A 12,041-nucleotide genomic window follows, 5' to 3' on the forward strand; every position below is an offset into this window, starting at 1 on the left:
TGCCATACCAAAGTTAAAAGATCATCCTCGCACTGCCCCTCATCCCCCTCTTTCTGGCTCAACTTCAGTGCTTTACAGTGGCACTTCCTGAATGTGCCATGACTGTGTTCTGACACACCTCTGCCATTGCCCATAACAAAGCAGTAAACATCCGTCTGAAGCGTCCGTTAAATTTTTAATGCTCTGGGAGGATCTCTGTGTGTAACTGCAACATTTGCGTGGCTGCCCTGCTGGCACTGCGATGTCGCATTCGGAGCCTTTAACTCTGACATGCGCAGCTGTCACATCCCCGCCCCTCAGTCATTAAAGCCCCCAAAGCACCTAAGCAACTCCAGTCAACCCTGGCAGTTGTAGAGTCAGGCAGCTGGCATCATGGCTCTTGCCTGTAGCTGGACCCAGATCCTCCCCACAAGTCAGGCACAGACGGAGCCCCCGGTGCTGTGCTTGTGCCCCAATGATTACAGTCTTCCTGAAAGGAAAGGCCTTGTCCAGCTTCCTGAGCTCCGCAGCTTGACCGTTGGGTATTGTTTTGGTGTCACAGGCAAAGAGATACAGATGAACCTCGAGAGTGAGTGAGAGCCCCAACGGGCTGCTTCACTGGGGTGAAGGAAGGGAAGGCTGGGGTGTGGGGAGCCGGCAACACCGGGATAAAAGGGGTGTGGAGCTCTCCTCTGGGGAAGGACGTCACGTCTGGTCTGTAGGGCAGCGAGGGCGGCGGTCTCAGCGGTCTCAGCGGAGTAGTTGTCCTCTGCTGGGTCTGCTGGAAGGATATGACCCCTTTCGGAAAATCGGATCCTTTCTGTCAGCCTCAGCCTTTATGCCTTTATGCAGGTCTGCCTTTATGCAGGTGGGCAGATGACCCCCTTCAGAAGCTGCCGTCTGAGTGTCCCTAACAATCCCCCCTGGGGTTACTCTTAGACAATGAATTGCCGGTATTATTCTGCGGCATTGTCAGGGCACTGGGGTGGCACCCCCATAGATGTAGTTTTGTTGTTATAACAACAAAGTTATAATTTGTGATCTCGTAGGACAATGGACATTATCTCGGCCTCACTGAAATGTATGTATGTAACTCTTTTTATACTCAGAGGAAGCAAAGACAAGATTTTTGTTGTCAAGATAAACCCTTACATGCCTGACAAGCTCATCACTGCCGGGATCAAACACATGAAGTTCTGGCACAAAGCAGGTACACGCCTTTCCAGTGCCTTAACCCTAACTCTTATTTTATTCCATGTGCTCTCATGAAGATTTAATGCAAGCAGTATCATAGACTGGCATTCACTGTTATACTGCAGTTAATAGCTAACTTAAAAAATCCAGAAGACAACAGAGGCGGCAAAGGAGATGACAAGTCTTTATAAATGATGGCTGACAACATAACAGATTTGGCATTTTACAGCTGTTGGATACAAAAGTAGTGACGTTGTCCTCTGGACTGGTGTTGTGGATTAATAGAATTGAATTATGCAGTGAAGTAGGCTGCTGTCTAACAAGAGGATGTGAAGTGTGAGAGCAGTTTAGGATGATGAAATCCATGCTGTAGATACATGTTACAGCACACTGCCCCCTACAGGTGGGGGTCTGATTGGGCGGAAGGGAAATATGGGGAAGACAGAAACTATGATGTGTGCGGTGTACGGCTGGACGGAGGAAATGGTGTTCTCAGGGACCTGCACAGGGGACATCTGCATTTGGAGGGACTTGTTCCTTATGAAGACGGTGAAGGCCCACGACGGGCCAGTCTTCAGCATGCACGCCCTGGAGAAGGTGTGGAGCTCATCTCTCGCCTTCATTCTCTTGCCTTCAGTATTGATCAGCACAAACAAGCACAGAGCCATAGTTATAATTCGTGATCTCGTAGGACAGTGTTTCCCAATTCGGTCCTCGGGGACCTGCAGGCAGTCCACGTTTTTGCTTCTACGGGGAACTGGGAGGAAGCAAAAATGTGGACCTTCTGTGGGTCCCTAAGTATGGGAAGTATTTTCTGCAAAAGGTAAAATCTAAATTAAAATTTAGGGGTTTTTAATTTTATTTAAAAAATTTTCACATCTGACTCATACATGAGTGGAAAATTAAAATGCAAAAGATGCTATTTCATTTCTGTTTTCATTTTTGCAGGATTTTTGCGCACAGACTTTGGGAACTAAATGGCAAAGTGGAGATTGTATTTTCTTCTTATCATTTTCATTTTATTTTTTGCAGAAAATACCTCCTATACCCAAGGACCGAATTGGGAAACACTGTGTTATAGAAGAACAATATATAATTGGGCTGTTGTATGATTCTGGGAGGTTTAATATGACAGTGTCTTGGTGTGTGTTTTTCTTTTGGACCACTGCTCTGGGATCAGTTCTTAAACTGTCTCATGTGCAATCCCCAGGGCTTTGTGACAGGAGGGAAGGATGGTGTAGTGGCCCTGTGGGACGAGACCTTTGAGAGATGCCTGAAAACCTATGCCATCAAGCGGGCAGTGCTAGCCCCGGGCTCCAAAGGTGCACAGCGCAGTTCACTGCACCGCCATTCAATTTCGCTTTGTTGTCGATCAAGGAAGTTATAAGGTCATACTTAAGGTCACGGCAGTTTAATCAAGTGGATTATCTGGATCTTAATGAAGATCACACCTGAGTCAGTGCCATGCCGTTTGTTCTGTCTGTTCTCCAGGCTTGCTTCTGGAGGACAACCCCTCCATACGTGCCATATCCCTTGGCCATGGCCACATACTTGTGGGGACGAAGAACGGTGAAATCCTGGAAGTAGACAAAACCGGCCCGATCACACTGCTGGTCCAGGTGAGGAAGGGCCCTCTTCCGCTGCTCCGTAATGAGCACGGCTGACACGCTCCTCGTTATGTAAGAGGTATGGAAGTATTTGGGGAAAGGGGTTCAGGTTGGGCCAGACTATTCTGGGCGTGCGGATGGATGGAGGGTCTGAGCCGGGTCAGGCCGGCGTGCCAGCTCTCTGCGGCAGTGTTATGGAAACGTCGCTGGAACCTGGCAGTGCCGTCAGAAGGCGCAGTTATTTTTGTGATGTACTAACTGCATTCGCTGTTGCCTGTGTGAAATCCGCAACCTCCCCTGCAGCTTCCCTGAACTCCCCTGTGCTGAAACTAGAGCGTTTCCCAGGGTACCCTTGACCCGCCGAGCACCCCGGCTGATGTGACTGATTGCCCTGTTTAATCTCTCGCTCCGCGTTTTCGCAGCCCACTTCATTTCAGTCAGTGTAAGCAAGACTGAGCGCGCTCAAGAGCAGAAGTGTTTCTGAGAGCTGTCACTGGGGATGCCAGGCAGCCCATCCCATGGCTCTGTGCTCTCCTGCTGTCCCCCCCCCCCATCTGTCTGCAGGGCCACATGGAGGGAGAGGTCTGGGGTTTAGCTACGCACCCCCACCTGCCTATCTGTGCCACCGTCAGCGACGACAAGACCCTGCGCATCTGGGACCTCTCCCCCAGCCACTGCATGCTCGCCGTGCGCAAGCTCCGGAAAGGTAGCCACCCACAAGACGGCTCCTTAACAGTCACATGATTCCCCTGGCATTCTTCTGTGACCCTCTCACCCCATATGATGTCATCACCCCCCCCTTCGCTGGGCTGAGTGCAGTTGAATGCTTTTACCCCCGACTTCATTATTAAATGCTTATAAAGCAAACACTGATAATGAATCACTTCTGTAAAACGGGCTTCGGGCTGCATCTGTGTACTGCTCTGCTCAGTGCGGTGATCTGTAGTCACTTAATCTCAGGTGTAAATAGGCCCTTGTTACAGGAGCTCTTCCCATCCACGCCTTTCAGAGGGTGACTCAGTCAGCATAAAATCTGCTCATCAGGAGGGGTCCTGAAAGAAAGTTTCTCTTTCCTCGTCAGTTTTGTTTTGATTTAGCCAGTTTGATTTAGCAGCTACATCTATTGGACCTGATTAAATCTCATGCATGTTGGTTCTACTGCTGTCTTGTCACAGCCAGGTAGTTAAATTACCTGTCCTGGCTTTAAATGGGTATAATGAGACTATTAAATTTAGAATTGGACTGAGACTAGGGATTGATTGCGCTGGTGCCCAGACTAACCATGTGGCCTTTTCCTCAGGGGGGCGCTGCTGCTGCTTCTCCCCGGATGGCAAAGCTCTGGCAGTGGGCCTCAACGACGGCAGCTTCCTCATCGTCAATTCCGACACTCTGGAGGATATGGTGTCCTTCCACCACCGCAAGGACGTCATCACTGACCTTCGCTTCTCCCCAGGTCCGCCCCCGCGCCCCAGCTCGGGGTCCCTCCGGAACCTTCCTCCGTTACAAACCAAGGAGGCAGCAGTGTCCACTGCATATTTGGCATCCACCCACTGTACGGAGAATAGATTTTGCCTCAGATGACCCACATTCCACCAAATTCTGCTGAAATCAGGGCAGATAAAAGCATTATCCAGAGAAGGGTGGGGGTAAGGGGGCAGTTGGTAGGGAAGAGGTTAAATTTAAACTGAGATGGGAAATGAACAAACATTAAATTTAACCCAACTTAAATGTTTGCTATGCTGGGTCGAAGTCATCGACCCATTAACATAACGGCCCATACTATCAGGCAGTACTGGGACTTTGCCATGACACCCCATAGTGTGGACAAACCTGTATGTACAAACTCGCCAGACTGCTTAAATGGTCAGTGTACACTGAGCTTTCCCCAGCCCTCCAAGAGCCGAAGAAGTCAAAATGCTAAAAAAGGCACAAAAGTAAAACGTTAGGTCATTTATTTATGGCTGACATCACTGGGGAAGACATGTAGCTAAAAATGGGTATAGAAGCAGTGCGCAGATATAGACGCCTGTGTCTTCTGGCGGGTCTTTGCCTATGGTCTTATCCTGACATAAGCTGTTGTTCAGTCTGCACCTTCCCTTGCTTGCTGAGAGACCGGTCTGTTTTCGTAGGGACGGGCAAATACCTTGCAGTGGCTTCGGCAGACAGTTTTGTGGATATTTACAATGTGATGAGCAGCAAACGGGTCGGCGTCTGCAAGGGATCCCTCAACAACATCACCCACCTGGACTGGGACCAGAGAGGTATGCGCCTCCCACTTCGGATGTGACTTCCACCCTGAAGGTGTTGGGGAACATGCTCCCCTCACCGGTCGCTATGTCTCACAGGAGTCTGTGAGGCCAGTCAGTGACCCAGGCAGAAATGATTACTCATTTTTTGAGTGATTAAGTAGGTTAATGTCCTGTAATTGAACATGGTTCGCTGGCCAGTGAACCTGCCTGCCATTGTGTGCTTCATTCCTCCAGGAAAGCTACTGCAGGTCAACACCGGGGCTAAGGAGCAGCTATTTTTTGAAGCTCCGCGTGGCAAGAGGCAGCTGATTCCCCCGGCGGAGGTAGGCCAGGGAGCTGGGAGGCGCCGTGGACACTGCTGGCCTACTTTCTCTCCCCAGGACCCAGGGACAGGGATGGAAGGGCGATCTGGCATTAACACGTCCCACTTTTTATAAGTGTTCATCATTCTAATTCTGGTGTTTGTTATGGGATGGGGGGGGCGGTCTGATGAAATTGGAGCGAATGTATGCCTTACGCACAGTGCCACTCTCCAAGGGGGACTGGCCAATGAAGATTATCACGGCACTGTGAAACTCCCATGGTTCCTAGCGTCTCTCCTTGTCTCAGGTGGAAAAAGTAGATTGGTGCACGTGGACCTGTGTGCTGGGGCCGTCCTGCGAAGGCATTTGGCCAGTGGTCAGGGAGGTCAGCGATGTGACCTCTGCATGCCTGAGCAACGAAAGAACGATCCTGGCAACCGGGGATGACCTGGGGTACTTGAAGCTGTTTCGGTATCCTGTCAAGGTGAGGGACTGATTTCCAGAGCAGAACCGGGACTATGGGTCAGCCCACAGGAGAGAACACTAGGGACAAATTCAGGATTAGTCTCAAAGCCTGGGCTCTGCGTTTCATTGGGTCACATTTTACATTAACTGCACCTTTATAATGTATTTGTAATGCATGTATTTCAGCAGCATGTAAGTATACTTTAACATCCTATCGTGCCTTAACAATTTTAAAATACATTAATACTATAACAACCATTATATAATAATAACAAACATTATAATCATATATGTTAGGATGTTAAGGTATATTTACACTCTACTTATAAATGTTCTGTAAATGCATACTGAATATATTAAGAGGGTGCACTTAATGTAAAGTTAACTCTCGAATACATTTTGTTGAAAGAGTGAAATCCAGCATGAGCTCATTGTATTTGCGAGTATTTGCGATAGACTTTAAGTCCCCCTGTGTTCTTTAAATACTGATGCATGCTGAGCATTGCCAGGGGCCGTTTTGGCAGAGCTAGTGAGAGAGCCCCCAGGTTTATGACGTGAGCCGTGATCTCTGGCCGTACCGCTTCCTCAGGGCAAGTACGCAAAATGCAAGCGCTACGTGGCTCACAGCGCCCACGTGACCAATGTGCGGTGGACGAACGACGACGCAATGCTGGTTAGCGTCGGGGGAGGGGACACCAGCCTCATGGTGTGGAGTTATGAGCCCGAGAACCATCGGGAGATGTGGCTGGGCAACAGCGAGGAGTCTGACCTGGAGAGCGAAGACGACGGGGGTGAGGGATGCACGCACAAACACACACCGCGCCAAATCCGTCACAAGCTCCTGTTATACCGACAGCTCTTCTGAAATGGATGTGAGGATGCTGGCTGCCTGTCCCTTAAGCAAACTCCCGTTTATTTTGAGAGGAGCACAGCAAGACACCACACCAAGAGCCTACAAACCTTTAATTAGGCAGGTAGATTTATTTGTCATTTCAGCCATATACACAGTATACAGTGAAACGAAACATTGTTCATCCAGGGCCAAGGTGCAGAAAGAGAGAACAGAAGGACAGAAACAACACAGGACAACACAAGTACAATATACAGGACAAGACAACATACAGTGCAGTCAACAGTAGCAACCGTGCTGGTCTGAAATGGATACTATGTTCTAATTCCATTGTCTTTCAATAAAAATCTGATCAAAAAAGAAAAACGTGGCTGTTCAGCCCAAAACGCATCAGGTAAAGGCTCCTAAAGAAAACTCAGAAACCAACAATAAAAGATTCATGCCACTGCTTTCCATTCAGGATATGACAGCGATGTGACGAGGGAGAATGAGTGCAACTACACCATCAAGGCCTTATCTACCAACCTGCGGCCGATGTCCGGGGTCAAGCCCCACCTGCAGCAGAAGGAGCTGACTGTGGATGAGAGGTAAGCCCCGCCCCATCGGCGCCTGTAATTAGCCAGCCAATTATATTTCACACTCAACCCACTGCCATCATGCTGCCAGCTGTATTTCCTTTAATTAAGACTCCATTGTCATACTTCTTTCGCAGCTTTGTTTTTCGAAATGGTACCTTTCGATGTATCCTCACTTCGATTTCTCATTCTCTTCTTGTACCCTGTGGCTCCTTTCTTCTACAAATCTCCATGCCGCTCCTTTCGCTTCCGTTTGAAGGCAGGGAGTAGTAAGGTAAGGTGAAATAACACCAGGTCTTTGCCCTTAGCAGAACACTGTATTATCCGTTAACGGGGGAGGGCATGAAAAGCTTCTCCTGTGTAAGGTGGGCGGTAAATTAGCTGCGGCAAGCAGCTTATACGCTGCGATTGCGTTTCAAGCCGAAATAAACAGAAACAAATGCACCGTAAGTTGCGAAATGATTGATTACGACTGCAATTGAAGCAAAGTCGGGCCAGACTGCACAGTGTTTGAACTGCCTCCAGCTCTGAGAGGAAATCTGTGATGAGGCCTGTGAGAATGGCATTTATCTCACAGATAAACACAGTGTCAAAGCCAGCTTAACTTACAGGACACCAATTGACCCATGCAGCTGTTTTTATGCATCTTCCAGGGGTTTCTGATATTGTGCGATTTTTGCTGGGCGTTTTCAGATGATTTTTAAGCCTCGTATTAGTGATAGTGCTTATATGTTGAATTGGACATGGTGAAAATCAGGAGTTTATGGGCTGGCTTATACCTACTGCAGACGCGCCACATCGTGTGGCTGTTGTGACGTAATTTTCGCCGCAAAGGTCAGGTGTGACAGTGTGTGTAAGGGCCACGCACGAGTACCAGTCGAAACTTGACGCAAGGCAGACGGCCTCTACTATGATGCAAATTTGCCTCGATCGTTCATTAGTCAGGGCAAAAGTAGCAGGAGGTCAGAAAGGAGATCAAACCAAAGATTGTATATAAGCACCTTTTCCATCCTCCTCGTTTCAGCCAACCAGCTGAGTCCTCTGTAACTGTGACTCTTTATACTCAACTGGTTGGTTGAAAAAAAACTTTGGTCTGGATTTGGTCTGGACCTTTCCACCTCTGAAATCCACCAACCTTTCTTCAAATCCGGTAGCCATGTTTGTTTTCAGCCTGGAGCGTATGAGCTACATGATTCCTGGCTACCGGATTAGCAGATGGCTGCAATGTAAAATTAAATACATTTGTAACTCCATATATATGTCCTTGCATACTGTAAGTACATAATGCAAAGTTAGTTTTAGTAAAATACTTATTTTTAATACAACATCCATACCACACTTCATAGTGAGCAGCTTTGCCCTGTAGCGCCACCCTGGTATCAAAGTTCAAAGTGCGGAAGTGCAACAAGTGTGTATATGCAGGAACATGGCTGGTGTGGCACTACGGTGCGCGTGCTATAGCACATCCGTGTGCTCGGTGGGAATGAACCAGCCCTGAGTTTCTGGGACAACAGAGACGAGGCACCCCTGCCTGGCCATGTGCTGCTGGCTGAATGCGACGTGCGCTCTGTCCCCCCAGCCATAGCAGCGCTGCGTTGTCGCGTCGCCGTGCCATACAGACAGCGAGCCTGCTCTAATGTTCCCTTTCTCTGTCAACTGCTGCCATGAAGAGGCTCCAGGTAAGATCCTCTCCACTCTCAGTGACATCGTTTCAGTTGCTGGGATTTTTAAAAATAGATTAATGTATTGTAAATGCTTTCTGTTGTTTTTAGGCTTTGGGAGAGCGGGCTGTGGCACAGTATGCTTACATTTGCAAAAATGCAGAACTAAAATCTGTGGTAGTAGGAAGGTAGCTGGAGCTCCTTGCTCCAGGTGTGGCTTTGGTCATACTGCAGTTTGGGATAAACCTGAGGCACAGTGGGTGGTAGCTCCTTGACTTACAGCATGATAGATGAAGTGACTGGGCGTTAGGTACTCTGTGGGAAGCAGATTGGTCCCCTGCGAAATATGAATAAATGACTAAAACTACATACAGTGGCTGTTAGGCAATTAAATAAATTATAAGGTCAGTTTTTCTCTACCACTTTCCGATAGGGTGGTACATTAGTAGTTTAGCTGCTGTGGACGCAGGGCCTGTGAAGTCAGGAGCATTTTATCTGTCAGTTCAAACTAAGCTGATGAAGTCTTCAAAAGGACCCCTGCAGCCCCAGTGCAGGATTCCTCGTTTTCAGTCCCGGAGGGCCAGTCTGCAACACGGTTTGCAGATTTCCCTGCGCCTTATTCAGCTCACCAGTTAACTGCCAGGTTTAGGAGATGTGTTTGAGCAGGTGGAAATTAGAGAACTGTGTTGCAGACTGACCATCTATGCCTGAAACTGGGGAACCCTGCTCTAGTGAGTCTTGATGGTTTAGAGAGGCTTCATCTCCCAACCAGATGGTTCTGAATGATGACTCTATTGATCCATCTCTTAGCCAGCTTCTCTGAGCAGCAGTCAGACACACCTATCTCCTCATCCTGTCCGCACACAGGAGAACAAGTTACATCACTGCTTTTCGCTTAGCATTGTGGGAAGTCACAAGTTATGAGTCATGAGTAGGGCATTTTCCATGGGAAATTTGGACAGTAGGACCGGTATACTAGATACTAAATAAGCAGTCATTGCCTACAGAGCATGAGAGAAATGGTCTGGATGATTGGATTCTGGGAAGGGGTGGTATGGTTAGGGTGGGGTGATGTTTGGATGAAAATGTTATATGATAGTGTGGGAGATGGTACAGCTGGGATTTTGGTGCAGAATGTGGTGTGTTAGGTGTGGGGCTTTTACCCACCCAGGGTACGGTGGGCGATGGAGGAATAGAGGTCATTCCCACTCCTCTGTTTCAGACCTCCTGTGAGCAGGGCTCTGCCAGCCCCAGAAAAGCTGCAGACTAACAATGTGGGCAAGAAGAAGAGGCCCATCGAGGTGAGGCCTGCCACAGCAGAGCTGAGCCGACCTTCATGATAATAAAAATAATAATAATAATAATAATGTCCTTTTTGTTTATCGTTGGATGCTGTATCCAAAATGTATATATCTGCCAAAGACCATGATCCACATTTGAAATTGCAAAAATGATTATAGTCACTTTAAAAATAAAACACCTTTTTAAATGTGCAGTCACATATAAAATTTCTGATGTTAAAAATAACGAATGCATTTTCATGGAACCGGGTAACGTATTGATTAGCGAAATGATCTTATCACAAGCCTGCGAAAAGGTCTCGCGTCACAGGATACATCACTAGGTGGATTGTATTAGCTTGTGGAAATGCATTTTAATTGGGTCTGAACTTTATTGACATAATTTGGACAGGGAATTATATCATGTGCTATTCTGGGACCATCCAACCCGCATGGTCCATCTCTCACAGATGGCAACGTTGCAGAGGCCCACAATTAATTTGCCCTCAATTAAATCCCGAGGACACTGACTCGTGGCTGCCTTTCCTCCCGCTGTCATCAGCTCCGCCTTGCACGCTTCACCCAACTGCGTGTCACCCTGTGGCATTCTCTCCCACAAGGACCTAGTGCTGGAGCTGGTGTTCGGCTATCGGGGCAGCGACTGCCGCAACAACGTCCATTACCTGAACGATGGGGCGGACATCATCTATAACACGGCCTCGATCGGCATCGTCCTCAACCTCGCGACAGGTCAGTCCCCAACCGCAGAAGGCCTTATGTTTTCTAGACATGTTAGAATCTGGATCAGTATATGAACTTTGTGAATTGTAACACTGAGAGACGAAAGCTGAGAGAGAATTATGGGAGCATCAGGAACCAGGCCACACTCTGGCATGTTTTTGTTTGTTATAAAGTCATATGACCTGTGCTGTGTTGTACAGTCCTGGTGCTGTTTATTTTTTATGCCTTTGGTAAAAGCAGTAGCATGTGCTGTCTGATTTTGCTGGAAGTGCTCTCACTCTGAATACCACTGACTTGCTAACAGTCTACTCATACATATTTATGAGTATCGAAAAACAGAGGAATGTCTGTCGCTGCTGGTTGTAATATTTTTGTACATTGAAATCAGCTGCATTACATCTGCTTTCTTACTTTTCGTTTTCCTGAGTGTATATATACGGTATATCTGTGCCTGTTCCCAGCCTCCCAGAGTTTTTACGTGGAACACACCGATGACATCCTGTGCCTAACCATTAACCAGCATCCCAAGTTCCCCAATGTCGTGGCAACTGGCCAAGTAGGTATGTTTGTGAGGGGTTGCCTTTACCTGATGCCGGCCTCCCCTTTCCCACCAAGGGGGCACGCAGCCAGACCCCCATGCCACTGCGAGTCACCGCAAATCCACAAGAGCATTTGGCTGAACATGCTTGCAGTGCGCAGCTGGGCTCTCATTCCGTCTGTGCTACTGCTTAAGGCCTGCCGCTCCCTGGCCTCACATCAGACTAATGCTGTGCAACCCCTCTATGGGGCCTAATAACTGACATTCAGACTCTCTGAAGCTTTAATGTCCTTTCAGCATGAAACGAAAACATTCTTGAAGATCGACCTGCCACAGACAACTCACTGCTGTTCTTATTGCTTGCAGGTGATTCTGGCGACATGTCAGGTAAGGGCCCTTTTGGTCATTGAGCCTCAGAGGAATGAGACACTGACGCTTGTCTCAGTGAGCCCCAGTGAGCAGTGAGGTCATCCAGTTTGGGTGTGTGCTGCCATAAAGAACAGCTGAGGCGTATCTGCCTGACCAGACAGAGCGAGATTTTGCCCGTTCACCTATCAGCCTGACTCCTCCCTCCCTGGGCTTCCGCAGTAAATACGGCTC

At 48.2% G+C, this 12,041-nt stretch overlaps 1 protein-coding gene across 2 annotated transcripts in view; it reads left to right on the top strand.

Moving 5' to 3' along the window:
* eml5 (EMAP like 5) overlaps positions 1 to 12,041 on the top strand; it is a 53,138-nt gene that overhangs the window by 33,062 nt on the left and 8,035 nt on the right. The window contains exons 17-33 of one of the 2 annotated variants that reach the window (XM_048974703.1): positions 1,089 to 1,189; positions 1,577 to 1,770; positions 2,384 to 2,495; positions 2,665 to 2,792; positions 3,345 to 3,486; positions 4,081 to 4,233; positions 4,910 to 5,041; positions 5,264 to 5,352; positions 5,639 to 5,815; positions 6,386 to 6,587; positions 7,107 to 7,233; positions 7,481 to 7,495; positions 8,892 to 8,900; positions 10,105 to 10,183; positions 10,783 to 10,912; positions 11,365 to 11,463; positions 11,808 to 11,828. In XM_048974703.1, coding sequence (XP_048830660.1) covers positions 1,089 to 1,189; positions 1,577 to 1,770; positions 2,384 to 2,495; positions 2,665 to 2,792; positions 3,345 to 3,486; positions 4,081 to 4,233; positions 4,910 to 5,041; positions 5,264 to 5,352; positions 5,639 to 5,815; positions 6,386 to 6,587; positions 7,107 to 7,233; positions 7,481 to 7,495; positions 8,892 to 8,900; positions 10,105 to 10,183; positions 10,783 to 10,912; positions 11,365 to 11,463; positions 11,808 to 11,828 — 1,910 coding nt within the window. Of the gene's footprint in view, positions 1 to 1,088; positions 1,190 to 1,576; positions 1,771 to 2,383; positions 2,496 to 2,664; positions 2,793 to 3,344; positions 3,487 to 4,080; positions 4,234 to 4,909; positions 5,042 to 5,263; positions 5,353 to 5,638; positions 5,816 to 6,385; positions 6,588 to 7,106; positions 7,234 to 7,480; positions 7,496 to 8,800; positions 10,184 to 10,782; positions 10,913 to 11,364; positions 11,464 to 11,807; positions 11,829 to 12,041 lie in introns of those variants that run through there. The other variant, XR_007382292.1, reaches the window with a different exon arrangement.

Source organism: Brienomyrus brachyistius, chromosome 14, assembly GCF_023856365.1.
Source record: "Brienomyrus brachyistius isolate T26 chromosome 14, BBRACH_0.4, whole genome shotgun sequence".
NCBI classification, from domain to species: Eukaryota; Metazoa; Chordata; class Actinopteri; order Osteoglossiformes; family Mormyridae; genus Brienomyrus; species Brienomyrus brachyistius.